Source organism: Myripristis murdjan, chromosome 17 (assembly GCF_902150065.1).
Source record: "Myripristis murdjan chromosome 17, fMyrMur1.1, whole genome shotgun sequence".
NCBI lineage: Eukaryota > Metazoa > Chordata > Actinopteri > Holocentriformes > Holocentridae > Myripristis > Myripristis murdjan.
In genome coordinates, this window is record NC_043996.1 from 6294698 (window position 1) to 6322360 (window position 27663).

Sequence of the window (27663 nt, forward strand, 5' to 3'; positions counted from 1 at the left end):
TCACAAAGTCTCCAAGGATATGTGACCATGTGGGCAAGGTGAAATTAATTTAGCTTTGAAAGGTGTCCCAGGTCATTCAGATGAAGCCAGAGCTGAAAAATAATTTATGACGTATGAATGAATGGTTGGCCGGATGAACAAACCTTTATTTTGAAGTGAGCATTGCCTATTTTGGTTATTTCAGTCTGGCTTAATGCAACTCGCTTCCAAATCGGAAACCAGTTGGAGCGACAACAAAACCTCCAGTCACGTGGTATCTTGTACCTTTTAACTTGTTTGTCTTTCGAGGACACAGAGGAATCAGACATCAAACTATTCATTGCTTTGTTGAAAAATCCTTTTGAAGACAGGTATCATTTACAACCTTATTAGGCTGAGGGAGGGCAGGGAAGAAAGTCTTTGGAGGCTGTGTCATGGAAAATAAATAGCTCTACATTTGGAATCCACTCCCAGGCAAAGGGAACTGGGTTAATAAATTAGGTAATCCCACACTTGGCTGTGTGTAAGCGACACAACAAGGGAGAGAGAGAGATTATAAAGCACCAGATTATTCCTTCGGATTGACACTTTATTCTTCACAGCATTATTCTGTCTGCAACAATAAGCTAAAAAAGCTTGGAACAATATGAAAATAACCTCATGAGAAGCTTATGATCCCAATCTAGAATTAATTTGTTTGAATCACAGGAGATTAATAAACATTTTGAATCATGAGTCCAAACATGATTGCTTCAGTTTCGCCCGTGGGCAGTCACACTAGCATACTCCATAAAGATCATTAATAATAAAAAAGAACATATGACAAAACATAATAAGAGCTGAAAATACAGTATGTTTGCAATTTTACAATAATATACATGAGCGGGAAGTAAGTAGGCCATGCCTTTGCTTTTTAAATATCAGAGACTGAACAATGACGATAAGACAGTACTTTGCAACAGTCGTAGATCAGTGTTGTGAAATGAAATGATTGACTTATGATCTTGAGTTTAATACTCGCCTCCAACTCCCCACATCAAGACAACATAAAACATGACTGACAATACGCAACAAAAATAAATACATTTCCCACGTGTCTCACTGATCATCACTGGAGACATGTAGCTATCAAACTGATAAAATCTCACTTCCTAAATTTCCGGTTTGTGCACAGCAGAGGTAACAGAAAAGATGCTTTCTGCTGTCATGATTGCATTGGAGAGCAAAAATACGAGTGATTTTTTCAAAAAGTGATGGTAACAAAGTCAAGGATGCCTCCAGCCATACCCCATGCCTCCAGTGATGCATATATTTTTGTTGTGTATGTATATTTATATGAATATGTCCATGTATTTTTATCCACTGGTCAGTTGCAAGGTGCAACACCGCTACATCTCATGTGCATTTGCAGTTCAAAGAAACAAAAGCATCTACAATATATATATATTTTCATATATTACTAAAAGGCATGTCATTTAAAATCACTGTATTTTACTGAATAGTCCTCCATATCCTCCAGAATACTATTTAAATATATAATATATAGACCAATCATAAATTCTTCATCATTCAAAGAGCTTTTGTATTAGTGGTTCTCTGGGGCAACTTGTCCAGTCTGGCATCTTCAGTTATGGCACAGTGGTCACTATCCTAAAAATGTCAAATTTGAGAGTAGGTGAGGGACAAAGTGAGTCACGGGAATTGGGTTTAAATCTGATCTTGTGTTCATTTTTTTGAGCACTGATGCATTTTTGATATTTCACTGGCAAGATGCCTTTTTACTCAGCAATCCTTACTTCTTCTTCTTCTTCTTTTTTTTGTTTTGTTTTTTTTGTTTTGTAAATCAATCCCCAAATCTCTGCCTTTCCCTTCTTCCTTTGCACAGGCTTGGCACATGAGGATCTACGAGTCTGGTCCCATCTGGTGTCTCACAGTAGTAGCCACTAGCCAGTTGTCCACTACAGCAGATAGACTATCTTTAAAGTGTGTGTGTGTGTGTGTGTGTGTGTGTGTGTGTGTGTGTGTGTGTGTGTGTGTGTGTGTGTGTGTGTGTGTGTGTGTGTACTGCAAAGAAAATGGGATACCAGGGTACTCGATACGTGTTGACAGAGTCAGGACACCGATAGCATCACAAATTCTGCCATATTGGCCATATAATGAAAACAAATCTGGTAATGAAATGTCTCTCTGCCACATGAACTCACTGATCCAGCGAGGTGAATGCTCCGGTGGGCAGCGAGTGACTCTGCGGGACAACTGACCAGCGGGAGAGATGTACAGCAGCACAGAGCCACCAAGTATGAGAGAGAGGTCACCCCTCACATGTTGCTCTCTCTCCTGTCTTTGCTTGGCGAGGGCTTCGAAGGATCCTTGGCTGCCTTGCCGTTAGCTGAGCCGGTGGCATCTGTGCCAGTGACAACGGCAGAGACCGAGCGTTTGGTTTGCTCCTCGCTGCAGGCCTCCGGGCTTGGCTGTGCGGGCGGGGCCTGCTCCACCGGCGGCTGGACAGTCAGCTCTTGCTGCAGTTTTTGACTCTGCAGGAGGCGGAGCTGGACGCGGAGCTCCAAGATGGCCTCCTGCTCCTCGTGGATGGCCTGGTTCAGGTGAGTGTTTTTGTTCTGTGGGGCAATAAATTCACAGTGAGTGAGAGCAGAAACTCAGGGCTCTATTAGTGTAATAAACAGAACTTAAACAGAGTAGAATGGACATAAAACTGCTTGCTGTGGACATTTGGCTGAGTCAGAGTAAAATGGTGATTGTGGTTAGTGGCTAAAGGACAGTAAAATGTGCCACACTCTTGAGAACTTAGAATATTTGTTCTGCTGTGGCTATTTGTTTGCTAAAAGAAATGAATAAACGTTAATAGTTACCACCAACTGAAATGTAGCCATTAGCTCAGTACAATGGCCACAATGCAAATTATAATGGCCACCACACCATCCATCCTGCTATTGTTGATTTGAATAGGAAAGTCCGCTCCACTCTGATTCAAGTTTTGTGGTTTAATCTGATAACATGCAAAGTGGAAATACTGTATATGAACCGTTTCATTATAAAGTGATAAAATCCATCTTGGAAAAAAAAGTTCACTGAAATTGTCACATTCTCAAAGATGTTACAATTTTACACAGATTTTTGAAATAACAAATTACTCTCAACGCTATTTGACAGTGCATTTTACATTCACGTGAACAACCACTCAGCAACCTTTGGGCAAGATTTTAGACAAATGGACATCAGTGGTGACTACATGAAGCAGCTGGTCACCTCCAGTTCCTCGTTTTGTTTCTGCAGGTCTTCTAGGATCATCTGCAGCTCCTCTTCATCCTCGCTCTCACTCTCGCTGTCTGACGAATATTCCTCTGTCTCGCTGCGACCCTGCTGCCGACTTAACACCACAGTGCTGGATTAGAATTACAACTTAACACTTAATAGCTCCTGTATGTCACATAATCATGTTTCATACTCCAGCTCTCATTTGAGTTAAATAGAAGTGTGTCACATTACATTGCTCTGTTTTGAATATTTTAATTACTTTATGTCTAGTCTTTACATCTTGTAATGCAGTTGTTCGCTGCCTGACGTAAGAAGATTAATTAAGTGCTGTGCCCCAAAGGCAATACAGCACTCTGACTTATCTTATGAATTCTTTAAGTATGGGGCTTTGTGTTTTTATTTTATCATAACAATATCTAGGAAGGATGTGAGACCAGTTATTACTCCACTTACTTTGTGAAAATTTTATTAAATAATCCTCAGCTCTCACCTCTGTATGTCTGCAATCTCTGCCCGCAACCTCTCTATCTCCTCCTTTTCAGTGGCGATCTGCCTACGCAGCACCTGCTCCAGAGAAATCAGCTCCTCCTGCTCCGTCAGGATCTCATTTTCCTGATGACAGGACGGAGAGAGGACAGGGGAAAAACAGATTCAGTCTCAGTAAGCTAGACTGAGGGAGGGATATAAGTAGGCATTGGCTCTTCCACAAGCTACGGCAGTTTCTTGCACAAATGACTCCCATTCACTTGAACAAGCAAATTACAGTTTTCCTGGCACGCTGCAGGCCAGAGCACATCCTCTATAAATGTGTGAGTATGTCTCACCTGTGCCAGAAGGATGTTGATCACTTCCTCTTCATTCTCAGTCATTTCCTCTTTGGACACGTCCTCCTTTGACAGGCTTGCAATCTCCTGCGCTATCTTGCTCTCACACTCCTAAAGGTCCACAAGGGGGACATAAAGTGGTGCAGAGAGCTTAAACAGGTCCAGCTCTTGCTCTACAGTGGAGTTGTAGTAAAGTATCCTAAGCAGTGGTATGACCATTTGGAGGCTCTTTGACATTTAACAGGATAGGGTTGCAAGCAAAGGAAACTTTTTTTTTCCTCTACAGTCTCCAATGATGAGTTCATCCCAAGATTCACTACCCACTGGATGGATGACTGTTCAAGTGGCTGGTATTTCAGAAAAACAAACAAACAGCCACTGCAAATAAAACAAATAACAGACAGCCTTTCAGCACTATCTTATCCTGTGTCGTGACACACTGCAGTTCTGAAATTATCATGTATGCCATGATCACTACACGACAGAGCAATTGTCACACTAACATAAAAACATGCATCCTGCTATCCATATTTTGAGCAGTTTAATGACAAAAGACAACTTTCAAAGAGTTGACCACTTTGCCAGCTGGTGCCATTTGCCAGCTTCTTACACACCGTGAAACTTTGAAACTTTTAACAGGTAGCTTTCAAATACTATGACACACTGGGCAATAGGTTGTGGATGCATCTGGCCTTGTATAAGCAGACCGTACCTTTAGACATCCAGGATGCAGACACAGCTTACCTGACGTTTGGCCTCCCTCAGTTTGCGTTTGAGAGCAGTCAGGATACGCTGAACCTCCCAGAGTCGCTCCTCTTTGGACAGATCCTTCACCCCTGCCTGGAGGTCCCTGTGCAGGCAGTTCAGCAGGAACTCCTGAGAACACACACATACACATATTTAAAATACACTGTAAGCATTTGGCTATCCAGAACAATTTAAAATTATTGTAGCTGCACCACACAACCAATAATCAAGGATCCCATTTAACTTATCCATAACTAAATGTTGAATTGCCATGATCTATGTTAACTTTCTTTTCCTTGACCAAAATTTCAATCATACTTTAGTTCATTTTGTTAATTCTTCTTTATTCTGCTGTTGAAATTGTCAAGATTTCATGACTTTCTGGAAATTCCATGACCCATGGAAATCCTAATAATAAAAAGTGCAAGCATCAGAGCTGCAGCACCAAACCAGTTGCAACAAATGTAACAAACTAAATATGTCACCCTTGAATGGCAGCTATAAAGAACTAATACAATTTTTAAGTGAACAAAGTCAGCATATTCCTGTAAATATTTCTGCATTCAGAGCAGGGCCGGGTCTACGTAGGGGCAAGAGGGGGCCTGGCCCCCTCAAATAAATGTTGTGCCCCCTCAAACTAAATCCCCCAAAATATATTCAGTTAGACATGGTAAAAGGTGCTGGAGCACAATGCCCCCTCAACATTTGTGGCTGCCCCCTCATACATGCCTGGCTAGACCCGGCCCTGATTCAGAGACATACAGCATTACTAAAATATGAATGGCATTAAATTATGCAAAGTGTCATACTGTTAAACTTTCATTTCCTGTGTACCCTTGTTTGTAAGTAGCAGATGTAACAAAAAACACTCTATTGTGAAGGAAAATTCTCAATGCCAGATACAAAGTTCCAAATGTGTCTTCAATTTTTATGTACCCTTGGAACTTGTACATAACGAAATGGCAGGAAATCCTGGACACAAAGTAACAAAATATCGAGTTCTGGCACATTCATCAACAGAGAAAAGATGGTACAAACTTGGTACTGCCAACAAGGGAATGCACTATAAACACGAGATTTATCTAACTAAATACTGGACCACATTACTAAGTATCACTTAATTCATCACTTCAATTCCAGCAAAAGATGGTAAACAATATAATGCCTGCTCACTTGTCTTCCTAAAATGTATTTTATTACGGATTTTTACAGTGCTTACAAACAGCAATATAACCAGCATAAAAAAGAAATATCATTCTTCCAATATTCCTCGGAGACACATATATGCATAAACCTCAACAGAGACATCAAACGGAACCAGAAGCACTACAAAGCACTTTGAGCAGGTTGGAGTTGATTTTGCAGGGAAAGGACACACTGTTTGTAGGAACAAACAAACATACCTGTCTTCGAATCTCTTCTTTGATGCTCTCCTGGGTCTCAGGAAGTGCCGGCATTGTTGCCATATTGGACCAGCGGAGCGGTCGCACTACTGGCTTCAAGACCACGTCGCCAAACAGCTCCCTCACATGGGTGAAGAACACGTATAGAACTCGGTTCCCGATCTAAACACAACGTACACCAATCAGTCAAGTACACTGAACACAAAGCACACAGCTTGAGTTGTATGAGTGTGTGTGGTAATGATATGAATGGTCTTGCGCTGCATGTGAGAAGCAGGAGTCTTGGTCCCATGCATGTTAGTGTCCCCAAGATAAATTCCTCTATATTTAAGCGACCTGATTAAAGTCATCTTGTTTCCGATCATTAACCAAGAGCCATGTTTATTTGACAGCACTGTGGCCATGGCTGTTGGTTCAAAAAAAGTGGAGCAACCTCAGAGATATCCCCTATGGGAATAAATTAGCTCCTCTAAACTGGGCCAGGGTTTCAGCAATGAACTGGCTGTCTGATCCAATAAAAACTGAGTGTTTTTTGCTGGCATGTTGCTATGAGGAGGTTTCCTATCTTGAAGATACTCTTGAGCCTGAGCCCCAATTTCCATTTGATGTTCATTTTCCTTAGATTTCCTCTTCTCTCTCCTTCCCACTCCTTCTTTTGCAGTGCTTTTAGTTGTACCTATCATCTTTTCTCTCCACTGCCCTCCTTTGAACTTCAAACATTTTTCCCAATTATTTCCTTGTCCATTCCTTCATCTTATCCTACTCCTTTTTTCTGACCTGAACAGTTGGGTTGAGGACAATAGAGATGTTCTGGATGTTCATCTTGGTGTCCGCTTCCCTGGCGATGACATGGTCCATGTGTGTGATGAGCCAGGACAGCAGCAGCCGGCTACCAGGCGGCACTTCAGCCAGCAGCCTCTGGAACTCAGCCACCTTCTCGGCCTCCACCTGCCGCCCACAGGCGTCCTCGAAGCGCTGGGCCAGGTCACGGCCCAACAGGTTCTCTGGCAGCTCGCGTAGGTACTGCTTCAGTAGACTGGCAACTGTGTGAGGGTCATACTCCTCCAGACAAGGGCACTCCTCACGGTCATAGGCTGCTTTCAGTTCATCCACCTTGGACTTCATACCTAAGAGGGAGAAAAGGAGTTGAGTGGAATGACTGTGAAGTGTAGAGGCTGTATACAATCAAACATACCAGTACAGTGATATACTCATATACTTGTGTGTTTTTTCGCATATCACATATCTTTATTATAAGAATGCTATGCTAAATAATTAAAAGAGAGAGAGAAAACACAAGTCTAACAATGTTTGCATACCTGAGACACGGTAGATGCCCTCACACTTCATGCCATAACTTTCAATGTAGTCCACACACTCCCTAAAAATGGCCGGCAGCTGGATGCCGTCATAAAGAGCTGTCCTCTTGACAGCTTCGGCCAGTGGCGCTCCAAAGATGGGCCTGAAGGTGGGAGTCTCCACTGGCACTGGCTCCACTTCCGCTGTGGGCTTCTTCTTCTTCTTCTTCTCCTTCCACTGCTTGACCACATCTGCAGCAGTCAGGTCCTTGGATTTTTTGTCCTTTGTCTTGTCCTCCTTGGGACCCTTCTCCTTCACCTTGAAGTCCTTCTCCTTCTTCTTGGAGAAACTGGGCTTCTTGAACACGTGGATTCCCTTGGAGCGCTTCATCTTGGACGGGCTCTCTGCTTCATCGGCTGAGCTGTCCTCCTGGAAAGCAGCGTAACCTTCCGCTGGTGAGAGGAAAAGGCAGTAGAGAGAAGCAGAAAGTGGGTTAGATTGGAGGGAAAAAACTTCCCTTTTTACTCATCCTCCTCCTACGACTGAATCATGATAGCAGCGAAACAGAAACAGGAAGAAAGATGGGTGAGAGAGAGAGAAGATTGCAGAGCAGGGGGAGAATGGGGACTTAGAAAAGAGGTCAGCCACCGATTTAGCATAGCTCCCACTGCACCTTGCGCCTTGCTTCTTCTGAACAAGCTTCAGAGTGTTGATACATTTCCTCTGAGCAAACAGATATTATCTGGTGTCAGAGACAGTTAGTGGCCTCTTCAGTTTTTGTACCCTCCGTTTATCCCTACTTCTGGTTTACTCCAAAAAGAGCCCTATTTATTACACTTCTACGTTATTTATTATACACCTTCAGTGGTCTCTAGATATGCCCCAAAACTGTCTATCTCTGCCTTCCTCCCACCACACCCTACTGAAAAAGTTGCATATGGTCACAGTAAATCATGATTAAAAGAGACTGTTGGGACAACAGACCTAACTACCAATCAATAAGAGCCATGCTCATTAAAGGAACAGATTTCAGAGTTGCAGGTAGCAACAGCCAACAGGTTAGACAAGTGGGCTTGTGTGTTGGTGGAGTAAATGAGAGACAATTCAATTGGGTGAATTTTCATATGACTCAAGAACCAACTTTAACAGTGGCAAGAAGAGAGTGGTCCTCCCAACGTTAGCCTAAATAAAAGTTGGAGAGGTAGTTTTACCCTAAATCAAGATCAGATCTCCCCGGTGAGGAAGCTTTGGGGAAGCTTTCAATGCAACTATATTGCACAAACGTGACAGGATCACTTCTTACTTCTTTTTTCCTTCTTCTTAAACTTGTTCTTCTTCTTGCTGTGCTCTTTGTCATCGTCTGAGACGTAGGCGTCGGGCGGCTCGTGGTGATGGCCATCGTGTGGCGGTGAAGGCTCACCGGTGCGGTACAGGCCAGGGAACTTGGTGGGACTGATCTCCTCAGAGCTGGGGGTGCGGGCCACGCCCCCTGGGTGCTCAGCCCTGCGCTGCTCGGCAGGGCTGCTGCTGGGGGGCAGGAAGCACTCTGTCATAGCTGCTCTGCCCTGATCACTCCTCTGACGGGGGGCACATCACCTCTCCATCACACCTGCAGGGGGCACAAGCACGAACCATTGAGACAACACAAGCCAGCCTGGTGTATGGGGGCGCTGTGGGCTTGTGTAACTCATAACCTCTTATAAGGAAGGCCTGCACTGGTGCACTGTGTTATTACCACTTGGTGGCCAGCTTAGACTCTTACAAAGTTCTGACTGATAATACTCCAATCAAATTTGAACCCATACAGTATGATAATGTTGTTTCTCAGAAAATCTACATATTTGTTTTCACCATCCCAACTACTCTTCCTACTCCAACTAATATCAACAATAATGGTACTCATTTATCACTGTTCATAACAAAGAAAATGGAAAAAACAAACAAACAAAAAAACACAGCTGGCTCTATTATGACCTGCTCAGTGTCAACAAGTAGCATAATACAAAGGTAACCTGGCTCAAAAGTTCACTCGATATCTCAGCAAGCGGTGCACCATAAAAATTATGGCAACTTATTGATAGTTCTTTCCTTAGGCTCCCATAATCAAATCAACAATGCTGCTAACAGTTAACAGCAAGTTAAGAAAAACAAGTTGTGTCTTAAAAGTAGGCAGGTTGTTCATCATACTTCTTCAAAGCACGTTGTTCTTTAGTATGCTTGATAACTTTTGTTTTAAAGCTCAAGTTGCATTCAAAACAGCTTTATCTGTAGATCAAACACTTCACTTAGTCCTGTAAGGAAAGAGGGTTAGAGCTGCATGACATTAGCTACAGCCAAGCCCTAGGCCTTTGGTGCTGTCCAAGATTCGTGTTGAATAATTTGATGCCATGAATGTATCAACAGAACAGCTGCAGCAGTAAGTTCACCCACCTGTTTTATACAAACACTGGTATTTTCCTCATCGTAACTGCAGCATACCAACACTAACAACCCTTGTCAGCAAATCAAAATTTACACTTACTTCAAAAACAGAGGAACTGTATTTTATTAACTGCTAAAAACAGTCTTGGCTCGGCTTTACAGACCCACCTCAGACAACTGTAAACCTAACTCTAGCAATAATAAGAAACCATAATTCAAGTTGTTTGTATTAAAAATAATCCACTCAGTGACCTCATGAGCCCTTAGTTTGTAGATGTTAAAGTGATAAATTGAAAGTATCCCTGCTGAAGTATGTTTAATTGATCAATTGATTGATTTATACTTTATTGTCAGCCAGGGCTCAAATTTTTCGTGCATCAACAGCAGCACCATTTGTAACCACTCATGACAAACAACAACAAGACGGACAAGGAACAAAAAAAGCATACATTTACATAACATTACAAGCACTGAGGACAATATTCAGTGCAGATATCAAGGCTCTTCAGTGGACAGCTGATCTGGGATTGCACTCCTCAGTAAGCTTTATGACAGACGAATGAGTATTTCAGTCTGACCCAACTGAAACGTGGAGCCCTGTATCTCCGGTTTGCTGGTTGGCTGTTCACATTCACTGTTCAGACCATGGTTAGGCTTAGAGACAGTGCTGCTGGCCAGGCTCAGTGTGTTGTTATGGTAGACAGATTCATAAAGTTTCTCAAGAGGCTGTCTTGCAATCAAACAACTAAAAAAATAAAATAAAATAAAAAAAAAACACGCACATGACCTTCAACTGTTTAGAAAATACAGCATATGGACACAGCTACCATCTCTTAGTACACGCTCTGCAATATGTTTCTCAAGCAGGCAGCAGGTTGAAAACCAGCCATCACACGATAATAAAACACACAATTCAGGCCTAAACATGGGTGATTCACCCTGTATTTCTCTGCGGAGGGCGACATGACCACCTAGGAAGTATACAACCGAGAAAGCAAATGTCATAGCCACAAGTGATGCACGCTGAGAAGTACAAATGAGGCGAGACTGTCAGAGATGTCCAGCTCCGGCCACATATACAACATGTTAATCTTGCCTCGGTGAGTGGAGATTACCCACATCGTATTCCTGTCCTGTCCTGCTCCCACTGGCTTGTTAATACAACACAGCCTGTCGTGTAGTATTAGCTGACCGGCTAAATACAGCTCAGCTGCTGCTCCAACAAACGAAAGCCCAGTAACATACAACAGCGAAAACTACTAAACTTTCCTCTTGCCATATTAATGGAGGGGCCCATATGCTGCCGTTAATGTTAACGTTAGTTTAGCTAGCGGCTAACCTGCTAAGCTAGCCGATTAGCAGGCACACTCGTCACGAATAGAGCCTCTGTTTTGTAGAGACGAAACCAACATGGGACATACTGGCAATTACAGCTACTGAAACACACTTTGCAGCTGGTGTACTGCTATTCAAGTCTCAAAACACAAAAGATAAGAAACTTTACCAACTACTGTCCCGTTCGGTCAATTTCAGTCAAGAGCTTCCGGTTGTCTGTATACTAAATAAACCCATCTGCGCCTGCGCGGCACCGCAAGTGCACAGTAGGAAATGTAGTTCAAAAGACAAGGTGAACTACAAAAGTTTGAGTTGCTGTTTGTTCACCCTGCTCGATGTAATGTATGTGTATTTGTCGCTCAAGAATGTGTGTGTGGTGACATTTAAATCAAAACAGCCGGTTTGTTGTTGTGTATAAGTCAGTGTACAAGAGAAACTTTTGAATAAACTTTTCTAAACTTAGAAAAACCACTTGCTATTCTAAATCACATGTAACTAAGCCCAAACAGTGTGGTTATGAAGGCTGATGGTCATCCTGACATATGGAGCACATTATAGTCCCTCTCCATTCTCCACCGGCACCGTTTTTTTCCCTCAGATCCCACAGCTGCGCCGGCAAAATGAGGTCGTGATTCAATATCATAAAAAAAGACAAACAAGGTCTCATTGTGCGTCTGGTACATGAGTCTTTGCAAACTATTGTTGCTTGCCAATTGGGAACAGAATCAGTGATAGGGCACCCTGCAGCCTTTGGAAATGCGCTTGGCATCACAAAGAGCGGTTGTGTGTGGCAGTAGGAGATTGGCATCAGCAGACGCTCCCTTTAACCCCACTTGCATGGGACAGTCAGCGGGCAGCGGAGCACCTGTGGGCCAGAATGGTACAATAACAGCGTTGTTTCCCCAGGAAATGATGCGTTTCCCGACAGGAGCAACACTAGGCTAAGATTAGAGCCAGGAGACATGGTCGCTCATGGCCGGTCCAAAACTGGCAGGACAAACATTTACAATTCCACTCATGCTATATATTCTTCCTTTGAGAAAATATAGCGAGGAGGAAAAATATTCTGAAGTCAGGGTGCTTTCTTTCTGTCAAACAAAAGAGCCCATTTACCACAAAAGCATGCCATGTCACCAAACTTTTCTTTATTTGGCCTGATGGAGATTTAGCGGACCATTACTGTAAAAATACATTATTCATATACACCTCTAGTAAAAAAAAAAAAAAAAAACTATTGAAAACATATCTAAAAATATACAGTGGAACATAACAGCAGAATAAAAACACAATTTGCATGGGAGTGGGGGATGGAAGGGGGTATTTTACAAGGTAATTAAGGAATGTTAACACATATCAGTCATAGTTTCCTATGCCGTCAGTCCTCTGGTATGGTCCAGACATTTGGTACCAATATGTGCCCGCGCCTCAGAAGAGACAGTTCATGCACTTCACAGCCTTGCTGCCATAGTCCAGGCACTCCGGTCCGATGCACTGGCAGCAGGCGTTGTGAAACCAGCGGTACTTGGATCCTCCCATGGACTCACAATATAGTTTACACTGACGGATGGACACACAGTCGTCGAAATAGACCACTGTGCACATGTTGTCTGCAATAAAAAAAATAAAAAAAAAAAGTGAGAGGGGAGCAAGACATGAGTCAGGAGCCCAGTAAACATGACTTCCAAACAACTGTAATCATTTCAGAGGAATTACCATTAACCCTCAGTGTGCCTGTGCTGACTGCGGGGGGAAAATGAATTTGCTGCTACTAAATGTGTCCATATGTTTGGGTGAGCTTAATGAGTTAACAGCTCAGCTCTGTGGGAACGCTCATATGAGTGTGTCTTTTTATAGCAAATAAGCACTGGGACAGATGTTCAGTGCCAAAACAGCCAAAGAGGAAAATAAGAAATGGCGGCAGAACACTTGCAAACATGTTGCCGAGTATTGAAAACGCTCTAAGGAGGGATCTTCATAGGGCTGGGTGATATATATCAATATCTTACCAATACTGTGATTTAAAAACAGACATTGTCAGATATCGCAATATCGTGGTATGGCTTTTCCTGGTTTTAAAGGCTGCATTACAGTACAGAAAAGCAATTTTCTGAACTTATTAGACTGTTCTAGCTGTTTTATTATTTGTCTCTACCTGCTTCATCATCATCATCAGAATCAGAGCGAGAACCAGAAATACTTTATGGATCCCTGAGGGGAAAGTGGGTAAGTTGTATTTGCTCACATTCTCAAGAGGAGAATATATCATAAGCAGGAAATAAAAAACAAATATTAAAATATGTGAATTAGACATGTAAAAAAGTGCATTATGTATAAATATGTGCATTAATCCTAGTTGTATCCAAATTACTGATGATGGTAATGAGCAAAAATCTCTTGTGGGTAAATATCTTATGCAAGCATCAATAGCCATCCCTACAATATTGATGTTAAATTATTTGGTCAAAGACATGATGATATTTGATTTTGTCCATACCGCCAAGCGCTGGATATTTAGTTGAAATATTAAAACAATGTTTGTTTGCACCTCACAGTCAAGTACACCATGTTGGTTTTTTTTTTTTTTATAACAGCCATATGCTACCTTGAGTGTCATAGCTGGCATGGATGCTGTTGCCAGGCAGGGAGACGTTCTGGTGCTGGTTGTCGAGCGTCTCCAGGAAGGACACCAGGTTCTCGTGATGCGAGAGCTCCTCGGCGACGGGGAAGGACACCACCATCATGTTGATTGGCGCGTCGCCCTCGGTGAGGGCGCGGAACAGCGAGGGGATCGGGCGGTGCAGCTCCTCCACGGTGCTCTTCGACGTGGCCGGAGAGTCGCTGTAGTTCTTGGGATTGCACATCCCTGACACGCAGACAGACGGACGGAGACGAGAGCGTGTGAGCAAAACAGACACACAGCACCACGGGGCTCCACAGCTAAATGCTTTTTTTACACATTAAATCCAATCCCCACTGGCAGCTTCACAAAAACCAAATGGCTGTCAAGAGTATCTTGTCTCAATTAAGGTCCTCTTAAACACTTCATTTCATTTCCAAATACAGTAGTAATCGCTTGAAAAAAGTCCCCGCACCCTCAGATATGATTTTGCTAACCCTTTAAATGACTTAAAGTGAATTACCACTAATGGGTAAATCATTTAATGGGGAACGGAGTTTGACACAGGAATTGGATTACAAACCAATGCTAAAAGCAGAGCCAAAGCAGCTGTTTTAGATAAAACATACACATGGGTCCTCCCTCCCTGTCCTCCCTCCCTTTCCTCCCTTCCTCTAAAATACAAACTGTCCTTTCCCCCCACCGCTCCTCCGCAGCCGCTGCACCCGTAGCTCTAACCACTCGCAGATACACACTTCAAAGCAGCCAGCGTTTGGCACAAACATGCTTAGAATGGAAACGTACTCCAAGTGGTCAGAGGGCCAGCGCCACAGAAATATCATATAAATGAGAAATATGTACTCGCTCGAACGCTAAGAGCCGTCCTCGGTGTATTGTAAAAGAAAAGAAAAAAAAAAAAAAAAAAAAAAACAGGCCCTGTCCGGGAGGAAGGCTCCACCGCCATAACATCTGTAGAGCAGCAGTTAGAGTTCAGCGCTCGGTGTCAGAACGCTTGTATTTGTCTTTCACATGAAAGAGTTTTAATAAAGCCCGCTTGTCAGCACGTACGGCAATATCTGTCGATCAAAACCGATCCGAACGCCTACCGGTTTGAAGTGGATTCAGATGAAGACGGGAGGATTAATCATTAAACGGTTATTTTTGTTCCACAAATCTGCTTGTTTTTACACCGCCTGGTTTACATCCCCCCACTGCGTGCTGGTGAGGGAGTAAAAGTCAGAGTTCATGTAAGAAGGTTGACCTCCTTCTCCCTCTCTCTTCCGGCCTCTTCATCCTTTGATCCTCTGGAAGTCTTTATGAAACTTCCTTTCCATATGGGGAGGTGCTACTTAGTAGTGACAATATCCCTTTAATTTCCGGCGCTCTGCTAAACAGTGGTCCCTTACTGACCAAAAAAAAAAAAAAAAATCATGGTTTTGCTGTGCATTAACCTCCGAACTGGGTCCTGTCACTCTCTTGCTCCGGCCTGGCTCAGCTCACACTCAGCCTGTTTAAAGCAGCGTGCACACCGCTGCTTTAAAGCTGCTTTACCATCACTACCTCATTCTCACTGCTTCTCTCAGGGGGGGGGAAACTGCACGGCAGCGTGGAGACCTACAGATTAGCACCGCTGTCAACATGTACGGTAAGAGATCAGTGCCAGCAGCAACTGTATTTAACCCTGCTATTATCTTTGAGGTCGATTTGACCCCAGTCAGTGGTTAACATCTCTGAATATGAAAGGAAAAATGGAGCAAAGTGGCAGAACATGAAATTAACCTAACACACATTTTGTACCCATCGCTGTGTCTTGGGTGTCAGTTTAACCGAAGCCAGCACCTGACACATAAGCTTGCGTAACATTTTTTATTAGAATCATTTTCTGGAGGTTTAAGTTTGTAAGTTTTACATAAAGGTGAATTTGTCATGGTCGCACTGAACTGAGAAACTATGTTTAATTCCAAGAGTACTGCATTATCCCTAAGTGAGTGGGTGACTGGCCTTCCACTGTCAAAATGCACTTAAATCCCAGGTAATCACCTTTAGCTGTTGTTTTGCATTCAGCTAACTGGACACACAAGAAGTAAATAGTACTTTCATCTCTTTTACAGTTAGTATGGATCTTTGTATGTATGTAGGGATGTGAGGGGATGTGTTCAGTTATGGCTGACGGGATATGTAGTTTATTCAGTGGCAGCGTTTACCGAAATTGTCGAAATTAAAATAGGATTTCCTGAGTCTTGTTTTAATTCACAAGCTCAAAAATGATACTGGAACGGCAACACTTTGATTGCTGTTGAATTCAACTTTTATGTTTAATTCAAATTTCGTGTAACTGAGCTCTCTGAGGCTGGGTTCCACCAGCTGGGATTAAGACCTGGATTAAGTAAATAGATATTATCTATTACAACATCTATCTCTTTATCCTGTTGCACCAAACATTATAGCTCGAACACAGTCTTAGTTTGACTGATCTGTAAACCCAGATCCCCTTTATTTCTGTTGCTCCATGTAAACAAGAGACTAAATTTAAACCTTGAAGACTTCAGACAGCAGTGTGTCCGAGGTGAACGGAGTCAAATGAGAGGAAAACAGGAAAATGAAGAACAGACTCACAGAGCTCCATTTTCAACCATCTCTGGTGAGAGTTTTCTAAAAAATTAGAAAAGCTACAACTTCTTTGCCACAACATCACTGCTGTCAGTGTGGATGCAAAACAAAACATTTTCAGTAATTAATGCTGTTACCTACAAAGTCCACATGATATGGCGTTATTGGCTACTTTGTTATTGCTGACAACGTAATTTGTTCTCTGTTCTGTCCCTAAAATGGTTTGTTTTATTAAATCACATGTAATCCAATATGGTAAATAAACTCAACTAAACTTTGATTACCCTAATCCTACATTAATGTCATCCTTTTTGGTGGAGCCCTGCTCAGAGACTCAGAAAGAGCAAACTCCAGCGGTGGAGAGTGGCTGCTCTTTTCACTCGCTGGTTGTAGATTGAGCTCTCGCCTCATCTGGGCATTTTAAACCTCCTTAGATGCAGGAACTCAGGAGCAGGAATTTATTCCCACAGACTGGAAACCACGCTAGAGTCTCAAGAACTGGCAATAGTGGCAGGGGAAATCATTGTTTAAAACTGTAGTCAACAGTAACCACATTACAAGCCACAGCATTCAATTCCAGTTTGCTGTATTCAGTTAATATGAGCATGACCAGTTTAAATGAATGCAACTCACACACGTCTCTATTGGCTCTAATGGCTTTCCACACATGGGATTGTAACCATGTGTCCTCTGGAACTGCCTTTGAGCAAGACACTCCTCAGTCACCAGTGAGCCCTTCTGGATAACAGCTTGAGCTCAATGCCTAAAATGCAAATTTCAAAAATAATATGCTGACTAATTTGGTGTCGGCTATAATTACACGGTGCAACTCACCCACGCAGTCGCAGCACTCCTCCCAGAGAGTCCCCAGACACAGCATGCACTCTTTACAGCAGGAGCAGTTCCCATCGGACGGACGGCACTGGCACAGCTCCTGCATGACACACACACACACACACACACACACACACACACACAGAGGCACGCATCAGCAAAACAGTAAAGTACCTAATACAAAAACTACTGGCGTGGAAAGACACCAAACAGGGACGTGCCTGTTCCCTGGACTTGGGCACGTCTGTTACCAAAACATGAGAACATGGCGGTGCAGAGCGGGAGAACATTCTCCAGCTTTCTGAGCAGAGCAGTCTGAGCAGGTAGCAGGCCTGAGGTCAGCACTGGGCTTTTTTAACCCACAGCGTCAACATGTAGCATCCCTCCAAGATTCACTGAAACCAGACCAGCGATGACTGAGGCAGTGGTTCACAAACTTTTTTTTCCAATCATGGACCCCCTTTGAAATGTGTTTTTCATCCACGTTCCCCCTGACCAGTGCAAAAAAAAAAAAAAAGTGAAAAAAAATAAAATAAAATAAAGGTCTTTATAAAGAGGTGCAGCCCAGCTCCAGCAGTGTGTGAAACAACAACCTGATACTGAAGACATTTTGATACTTTGATATTTTGTTGTTTCTGTTTTTGCTTCTTTTTCCCTTCTTCCTCCTTGTTTTCAGCTGCATCGCCGCTGTGTTTCAACCACTAATCCATTTTCTGGAATTTTCTTTTTTTTTTTTTTTTGTCTTGGCTTCCCAGTCAGAGTAAACAAACTGAGAAGCGATGTGGTTCCTTGACCAAAGGAAAAAAAAAAAAAGACTACTTTTATTAAATTTTTATTTTTTTAGTTTTTTCCATAAATGTGTGACTTTATTATCTTAGAATTTTCATGTTTTTTTTCCTGTAAATTTGTGAGTTTTTTCTCATAAATGTAGATAGATAGATAGATAGATAGATAGATAGATAGATAGATAGATAGATAGATAGATAGATAGGTATACTTTACTGATCCCAAACTGGGAAATTCACAAATGTACGACTTTAATCTCAGATTTGTGACCTTACAATCTCAGAATTTTCCATTTTTTTCTCATAAATTCATGAGTTAATTTCTAATAATTTTATCACTTTAATCTCAGAATATCTGAGTTTTTTTCTTGTGAAGTTACGACTTTTCCCCCTCCCATGGCCCTGATACACTGTCGTAACATGAGGCTCATTTGTTTGAGCAACATATCAGTAATTTGTCTGCTCTCATTAACACCGTTTACAGCACGTTCTGTAAGAAAGGGATGGGCTTGCTTTGTTTTCCTAATAACAAAGCAGGCTTACGATTCAATTTATGCAAAAGGAACAGAATTACATCCAGAATACAGTAGATGAGTTCAACATGGGCAGCAGCGAACCTGTTGAGAACAACCGTCTCATTCATTTGGACCTGAGTCACACCTCTTCCTTCCCTCTGAATCCTCTTTGTTATCCCTCCAAGTTTCGTCAAAAGGAGGTCTGAAGTATCTCTTTTCTCTCTCGACTGCCAACATCAGTGACGCCTATCCGTGCAGGATGTGCCACCCACATGGCGCTCCATAAAATTGAAAACAAACTAAGAATTACAGAGGCCAGAGCACGGTGTCTACACGTGCAAAGGGGAAACATGGCATTAAAACATCAACAGCAAGAGCAACAGCAGGTTTGCTCCACTATCCATTACAGGACACAGGCAGTCCCAGGCAGGCGCACACCTCACATGGCATGTGTGGTATCTATCAAAAGTATGCTTCGCCCTCCGCAGAGCAGGCACAGCGATAACTCGCATACCTGCGTCGACACGGGCCTCCGCTGCCTTTCCATTCATGGACAGTGCAGGTTCTGGCACGCCAAAAGCTCACAGAATCCAAAGCTTTTCCCAGAAATGTATTGCACTGTAAATGAGGCTCAGCTCCAGGCGGTCTTGGCCCTCCATACAATACATGTTGTACAAAACACACACATAAAAAAAATTATACAAGATAAAATCACAGACAGCCATGCAAATGAATGGGTGGCAGTCAGGAGTGTACTTCACAGCTTGTTTTGTGATGGAAAATTGAGGGAGTTATTATCTGTATGCAGAATTTCTATTCATGAAATAATTAAAGGTTTAAATGATTATGACTGCCTTTGTAGCAAAATTCAAGGGATTTTTTTTTAACAATTGTGAATGTAAATCTCATTCAAGTTGTCTCAAAGGCTTATCAACCCAGGAAAACTGCCTTGCAGAGGATTTCACGCATCACTTTTTACAGAAGGAAAATAATAGTCACAAAAGCTTCGGCAATCGTAGGACACATGCCATATCGGACAATCTGACAATCCCCGCAGGTCTAACCGGGATCAACGCAACCAGAAAACATCTTTGTTCCACAGCTTTAGCTTGCAAAAAAAAAAAAAATTTAAAAATTAAAATAAAATCATCTTGGGGGAATGTGGAGACAGCGGAGTGAGAAAGACTTGAACGTTTTTTAGGTAGGGCTGAAAGTGGGTGAGTTCATGTTTCTGCTGCGGCGCTCTCCTGACACAGAACAGGGAGCACATTCCACAAAGTCAAGGTCACAGTGATGAAAAGGGGGGGTGGGGGGTGCGGAGAGAAAGAGACGGAGCTAAGAGGAAGAAGAAAAAAAAAAAACACCTGGTGAACAGAACATGACTGCCCCCTCCCCATGGCACGTTTCCCCCTCCCTTTATCCCTTATTCTTCTCTCTCTCTTTCTCCTTGTTCCCTCCCTGCATTTTGTCTCTCTACCCTTTCAGTCCAGCCAAGCCCTCATTCTCCCTTTCCCTTTTTTCCTCCACTTTCTTTCTTGCTTTCTTTCTTACTCTGTAGATCCCCTTTCCTTTGTTTCGTTGGTTGAAACCGTCTCCGATGTATAAACAGAGTCTTGGCGATGATAAAAGCCTCTGGATGACTCAGCAGTGAGTGATTCCCAAACCACACACAGTGCACTTAATCACCGGCCTCTCTGCCCCCAAACCTCTGATCGGGGCCTGATCCTCATGAGCAATTGTTATGACTCTACAAGGTGGAAATTTTTACAAAAATACTGGCTGCGGGGGGTGAAAAAAAAATACGTCTCGTCTTTCGCAAATCAGGAAAAAACTGGTCTTTTTTTGGAACCCGTGCCATCAAATTTTAGAGGTTTATGGGACAACGGGCACGTCCGATACATACTTCACGTGCGCTTTGAGCTCAAGCAAAAACCAGGAGATTTTCTCCCCAAAGACAAAGCTGGGTTTAACACCAAAAGCCCACAACAATCATTCCCTTTCCTGATTTCCCCAGGAGGGATGGATGAGGTCACCCCAAAGGCTCAGGAGTCTTATTAGGCGATCCCAAAGCGACAAGTGGTAGCTCTCCTACAGGAAATCGCCGCAATCAGTCAAAACTCAACTCAGCAAAAAAAAAAAAAGGAAAGTCGGGAGAGAAAGTGTGCCTAGGGGAGTGAGCGTGTGCTACCCCGTCCTGCCCGAGCCCTGCAGTGTGTAATTTTGAGAGCGCTGCCCCACCCTGCTTCAACGGCTGGATCTGGACAAAGCTGGCTGGAGCTGCAGGCAGACTCGTCCTGCAGCCAGCGAACCGCCTGACTCCCTGCACACTTCTCAACCTCGAGCTGTGTACTCTCCCAAACCAAACCCCCACCTCCCCTCCCCGCATGCATACACACACCTCCTCGTGACCTTACCATCCCTCCCTCCTTCCCTCCCACCCTCTCTCTCTCATGTTCTCCCACCCTGAGGGGTTTGGGGAATTCAGACAAATGACTTGAGATGGCAGCAGGGTGGAAGCGAGCGCCGGACAGGACGTCCCACTAATCAGCGGCAACGTGGAGCTTCTAGGAGAAGGGGCAGAGGCGGTAAATTTCTCCGTTGTGGTGCACACACACCATCGCTCTAACCTCTTGACAGCTAGCGGGTTTGTGTCGGCGGGGTCGCGGAAGCAAAGCGAGCTCGTCCTGAGTAATGATTCTTCAGAGGAATAAGCCACCCGGGGGCAAAAAATACCCCCCACTGGGCAACAAATGTTAAATTGCGCACTAGCAGAGGTTGTCAGAAACGGGAGTGAGGCCATTTTGAAAACCATGAACCCAAAGAGGAACGAACAACTCTGAAAAGTTTGTTTCCAGGTTCTTGTGCATCCGTTAAAAAAAAAAAAAAAAGAACTGAAATGGAAGGTGCAATAAATCACCAATTGAAGTGAGGAGTGTTTACCTAAAGTCCGGCCCGCAGGCCACCATATACAACAATGGGACTCCCTCCCAAAAAAAAAAAAAAAAAAAAAATCAAATCCCAAAGGATATGTGCAGAGGTAACTGCAATCCCAGGGTTTCCCCTTAAACCCATGGATAGTAGGGCTTTTGTTCTGAAAGGTTTTATATCAGCATCTGAACTAAATCCACCACGTCACTTTTTATCTTTCATGTTTGGGGGGGAATTATTTTGTACTTTTCTTGTAATTTCATTTTAAATATACAATCAAAATCATTGCAAATATATTTTTTCTGGTCTTTTCTTTTTAAAAACAATTTCTGGTTGTTTCTGGTATTTTTTGATAAGTTTTCTTTTTCTTTCTTTTTAAAAAAAAAAAAAAAGTTTTCTAATTAGACAATTTTACAATTTGTAATTTATTTAATTGGAATGAATTTAAGCAATTTAAATATATCATGATTTCAGTGGGTTAAAGGGAAAGAAGGTCCTACTGTGGCCAGTGCCTTATGTCATGGTGTGTTTTCTTGTTAGTTACAGCAGCACTATATACACTATATCATAGAAAAGGAGAGAAGTCAATAATGGCTCACATCAAATGGTCCCTGGTCCCCTTTCATTTTCCAAAACTGGCCCCTGGCCTGAACTACATAGGAGTCCCTAGTTTAGACTCAAATGATTAAAACAAACAAAACATGGAATAAGCACATAATTTATCAGTGAGTCAGGCAACAATGAGCATCAAATTTTATGCGCATATCATAGTTTTGGTCAGTTCAGTCAATCCCCAGTTCAGTTCACCCTCTTCAATTTTGGATAGTGCACCTTTAATCTTGAATTCTGTATTCCTAAAGAAGAGAGAATCTACTCTGTGAAAGTGTGCATTTTGTCAGCCGGGGACAGAGGGTAGCCATTATCCTTAGAAGTACCGCAATTTGTGTTACAGGGCTTTTTTCTCCAACAGTGGATCTCTCATTTTCAAGCAAAAGCTCAATTTACAAACACAGCTTGACTTTCTGTGCCAAGAATTCGCTTTATTTGGACGACAGGGACCTCAGCTCCCATCAGAAAACAGCTCCGTCACACAGCCAGGGAGGTCAAAGCGGCTGAGGTGAAACAGCCAGCGAGGTTAACAGCAGTACATAAAGATGTTAATGGGGAAGGTAGGGCTGCTAGACACACACACACACACAGACACACACACACACACCATCCCCAGGACAGAGGGCAAACAGACCTCAAATTCAACATGACAGGTAGTGGGAAAGGAGAGCAATGCTTCTCTTGATTTTCCCCTAAAATAACAAGAGTGCATGACATAATTTGTATGTTGAGTGAGGCGGTGCCGCCCCTCCTCACATCACCCAGCGGGCGTCAGGTGTGAGGGAATATGTGACTGCACCCAGGAGGGGACGTTGGAAAGTCAACAAACTCAAAAGTCAGACGGTGCCGACTGAAAAACAAAAAAGAACAAATCTACCAAGTCAAAGAGCACTTGTAACCCGTTCCAAACAAAATGACATATGTGCACTGGCCCCCTAATAAAATCCCCTTAAACTGGCTTTAAACTGTTTCAAAGCAGCCTGAGAAACACCAAGCTGAGTAGGTGAAGAACAGAGTGAGTGCAGAAAGTCCCATCTCCACTCCTCGGCAGCTCGCGCTGGGAAAACCTTGAAGACTTCGCTCTGCTTATCGAAGGAATGTATCTACATTCTTCACGACAGATTCCATCTTTGTTCTCGGGTCCAGATCTCTGTCTCGCCTTGGACTTGAGCCGGTTTGAACTCGGGCTCGTCTCGGTCTTGGCTACTGCCGGGGTATTTGTTTTAATATGAAACTATTTGCGCAGACAGAACTGATGCGCCGTCCTCCTCTAGCAACAGCTGAGCCAAATCTTCTCCAGCCGATGGTATTCGGCTAAAACCAGAAATAGTACAAGTGGAATGTCACTTTTTAGCGCACAGTGGATCTTGCCAAGTAAAAGCAGTGGTATTGAACAAGTTTTGCTGTTGTTGGTCTTGACTCAGGCCCAAACTTCGTTTGTGCTGTCACCAAGAGAAACAGCAGCCCCTGTTTACATGAAACAGTTGCAAACTGGAGCACGAAAGAAACTGAAACTTGGATCCCACTTTCCTCTACACAGAGGAGCTGAACACTCATCCCCGAACAGCAGAGATGATCCCTATCAATACACACAAAGCAACAGCCAGAGATTCACTGATAAAGTAACAGGGCTGAGCATTAGTGTTAAAAAACAAAATCATATCATGATTACTATTACAGATAGTGTGCTGGAAAAGAATGCTAATTTTTGCATTTTCAGTGAAAAAGCTATTAAAATGATAGTGTGATTGTTTCTGGAGTCTGTATCAAACAAAGATGTTTTCTCACATTTGGAAAATATAATTTGTAGTACAGGGCATCTGTGTAGCTCCATAAAACTATTTACAACGATGTTTTGTCACTTTTTACCCTTAACAAAAAACTGGCCACTTGGCCATGTTGAGAGTGATAATTTGATTAATTTTTTAGCCCTATTAAGTAACATAAAAAAATACATTTGTTGACCATTAATAAGAAAACCTACACAACATAAGTGACTGTGAATTACTGTGGGAAAGAATGGCACTGGCTGGAGAAGCCCGTCATCTCTCCTTTACAGATCAGAAGGAGGCTGAGTTTGGTTTTCCTTTGATTCTGAGTCTGGGAATCAGTGCAGCAAAGGTGAGGAGAGGAGGGACACAATTGTTGTGTAAATCCACACTTGTCTTTTATTCTCACCTGGATGAGGCACTTGCTGACATCGCTGGCGCACAGGGCTTTGTTGCAGCCGGAGGTCAGGGACAATCCTGACAGGAGGAAGAGGAGAGCAGCCGTGGCCGGGAGGATCAGCTGACCAGGCCTCATCCTGAGGGCTCACCAGCAAGGCACTGCACAACACCTAGATCAACAGGCAGGAGCCCGGCGTTACTGACAGACAAATAAACACGCAAGTCCTCATCGCTGGCATTCCACAGGCAGATGGAAAAGAGCAGCAGATGGTGCACGCTCAATGTCCAAAATATCTGGCACAGCTTCCTCTTTGCACTACCCCAGTTCCCCCAAAGATTACAAATACAGTTGTTTATCTGCATCTCCTTCACTGTGACTGGTAGTGATTTAATAAAGGAAGTCAATGAGTGATACCTGACTTCACCTCATTGCTGTCTCTAATATGGTGCACATGCAGTGTGTTATCTGTGTGTCTCCTACATGGCTGATCGTAACACAGAAAAGAGTCACATTCACCCGGCCTGCGCCACATCGCATGCCAAACCAGTTTATGTGATTTTTGTGTGCAATAACAGCACATCTGGCAACATCAGCTTCACTTATTTGTCCCCCTCCAAAGTACAAAACATGGTAAACACACGGTGCGGTGCTGTCGCTCCGCTTCAACACTGAGCCACTTGTTGCACGTCGTGCCGTCTCACTTCACATCACACGGCGCCCAACATGTGAGGAACATTAGCTCGCACAGTCACGAACGCATTTCTTCACCTTTTTTTTTTTCCTTCTTTCCCCCCAGTCTCATCGCTACCACACCAAGAGCAGACCCCTTCATTTCACACACAGCAGCAACAGCCTCGAGTGCAGGACAGGGGAAAAAACCCCAACAAAAATATCACGAGTGAAACTTACCACAACAATGGGAACAAGTTCACGACTTTCTCTTTGTTGCAGGGAGGGGGGGACAACGGCTCTTTTTCCCCTTTGAACTTCTCCACTTTTCCAGGATGATTTCCTGCCTGCCTGCCGCTCAAGTGTCCACTGTGTCCAGAGGGCGTCAGTCTCTCCGCAGCACAAAGCGACAGGCAGTCGGGCGCCTTAAAGGCACACACTCCATTTTCTTCTGTCCAACAAGCTATGGAGGGAGAACACACCGGGGCCTCAGGTGAGAGAGAGAGCCGCGCCGGCTCTTCAGCACAGCCTAATGTGGAGAAAGGGAGATGGAAGATCCCCTCGGTGCATCATAAACACCGACGCGGGCGGCGTTTTTCCAGCTGCGCAACGCGGAGTGCCGTGCGTAAAGCTCCTGTGCGTAAAATGCGCTCCTTATCCTGCTTTAAACCCAAACGCTGGCCAATAGAAGGCGGCCCTGGTGGCATCTGGTTCAAATCCCTTCTTCCCAAGGCATACATGCCCCCCTCCAACCCCACCCAGCCCATGCAGGCTCGCGCGCACTACCCTATTACAATGTCTTTTGTCGCCAATCTCATCAAGGCTCCGGTGTCATTAGGTGTGAAAGAGCGATTCGGAAGCTGTGAAGCTGAACGGGCTTCCAGCTGAGATGCGTCCCGACGGGCTTTGAGGAGGGGTGTGTGTGTGTGTGTGTGTGTGTGTGTGTGTGTGTGTGTGTGTGTGTGTGTGTGTGTGTGTGTGTGTGTGTGTGTGTGTGTGCGCGCGCGCGTGTGTGTGTGGGAGGGGGGCCAACCAATGCAGCGGCCCCCCCTCTCTTGTTGTTTCACTCCGCTCTTACATGTGTTTTCACCCCAAACTGCGTGTCTTTATCAAAGCCCCTACTGTCTCCGCGTCCTGCCTCCAGGGCAGACACGGGAAACTCGAGCCTGGTGGTAAAGCGAGCCACCTCTCGTATCCAGGCAACCTCACACAAAACCAATCATGTGATCAGAGATTTAGGGAAGAGTGATTCATTTCCTCGAGTCTGCCATGGCGGGAGAAGATGGGAAGAGAGCCAGCTGCAAAATGGGATTATTTTATTTAGTGCCGTGTCCCGTGGTAAAGATGGCATTCTTGGATCGCAATTGAAGGAGCTGTCTTTGGGCTTATTTTTAGGGCTGCAGGAGGTGTAAGGTGTGGTCATGAAACTTGGCACAGCTCGGCCTGAGCTGCTGCGTGAAGCATTTTGTTCTAAATGGGGGTTGTGAGGTAAAATGTGTCTCAAGCCCAGGGCAAGTTGAGCCAAAGGTTTGGTTTAGCCCAATGTGATTATATTTGTTTAACTTAACTGCGTTTTTATAGACACATCCAGTATATTTAGACACCTCAAAGCAGATACCATCATGCCACAAAAGTGCAAATGCAAAAATACTTCTGTTGGTTCTGCAAAAATAAGACCAACAGAGAGAAAGGTCAGGAAAAAGATTCATGTGATCAGTGGCCAGGGAACAGGAGAGAGACAGAACCATGCTGAAGCAATTTACTGAGGAACAACAACTACATGTACAGTGAACATAAAGGACCAACATCACCATGTTAGGTTGAGGTGGTTATTGCAGTGGGACAGAGGGGATACTCAAGTAGTTCAGGCCAGGGGCCGCTTGACAGGAGCCACTAGTCAGTAGTGGCTTCTTTCCTTTTCAGTCATGGTCAGTATCCCAATCATTTGTCCTGCTGTAACTAACAAGTATAAACACATAACATGTAGTTGGTAAACACACCATGACATGACAGCAGTGACTTCTTTCCCCTTTAACCCACTAAAAGCATGATATATCTAAATTACTTAAATTGATGAAAATTAAATTACAAAAAAGAACTGTCTTAAATTAAAAAAAAAAAAAAAAAAAAAATCAGAATATTTGTTTAAAAAAGACCAGAAATACATTTTTAATGATTGATTGTATATTTAAAATTAAATCACAAGAAATTTACAAAATAATTCCCCCCAAACATGAAAATCAGGACTAAAATGAATTTTCTTCAGACATAGGGTCTTTCAGAAGAAAAGCTCTACTGTCCATGAGCTCCTGGGGGACTGAAAGGGTTAAAGGGAAACCCTGGGATTGCAGGGGATTACTCTACACATATCCTTTGGGATTTGATTGGCTTTGAGCATCTATGGAATAGATGTTCAGAAGAAATGTCTGCTCCTGCATGCTTTACTGTGTCCTACATCCAAAATGGCATTGCCAATAGAAAGCAGAAAATGGAAATGTGGCCCATTTTACTCGATTCTACAAAACTTTAAAATAAAATTTGTACAACACAGTGAGTTGATATTCTCCTTTCATTCGAAAGCTGGCTATGTGCTGTAAATACTAAGCTGTCAGATTCTGCATCACAGCACCAAAACAAACTCCT

General features: G+C 43.4%; 2 protein-coding genes across 5 annotated transcripts; both read right to left on the minus strand.

Annotated features, from left to right (window-relative positions):
* Positions 1–550: 550 nt before the first annotated feature.
* Positions 551–11543, minus strand: ralbp1 (ralA binding protein 1). 4 transcript variants are annotated; one of them, XM_030074487.1, is made up of 10 exons: positions 11454–11543; positions 8832–9137; positions 7549–7980; positions 7007–7356; positions 6230–6391; positions 4824–4955; positions 4080–4190; positions 3746–3867; positions 3247–3367; positions 2298–2597 (listed from the first exon to the last, which is right to left on the minus strand). In XM_030074487.1, exons 2-10 carry the CDS (start codon positions 9079–9081, stop codon positions 2298–2300), a joined length of 1980 nt encoding a protein of 659 aa, XP_029930347.1. In that variant the 5' UTR covers positions 9082–9137; positions 11454–11543. The 4 variants fall into 4 exon arrangements, with proteins under 4 accessions (XP_029930346.1, XP_029930347.1, XP_029930348.1 ...); XM_030074488.1 differs by lacking the exon at positions 11454–11543 and adding an exon at positions 11289–11430; XM_030074489.1 differs by lacking the exon at positions 11454–11543 and adding an exon at positions 11069–11213.
* Positions 11544–12407: 864 nt separating this feature from the next.
* Positions 12408–25715, minus strand: twsg1a (twisted gastrulation BMP signaling modulator 1a). Its single transcript, XM_030074631.1, has 5 exons — positions 25261–25715; positions 24361–24520; positions 17346–17445; positions 13887–14147; positions 12408–12891 (listed from the first exon to the last, which is right to left on the minus strand). Exons 2-5 carry the CDS (start codon positions 24484–24486, stop codon positions 12710–12712), a joined length of 669 nt encoding a protein of 222 aa, XP_029930491.1. The 5' UTR covers positions 24487–24520; positions 25261–25715; the 3' UTR covers positions 12408–12709.
* Positions 25716–27663: the final 1948 nt, after the last annotated feature.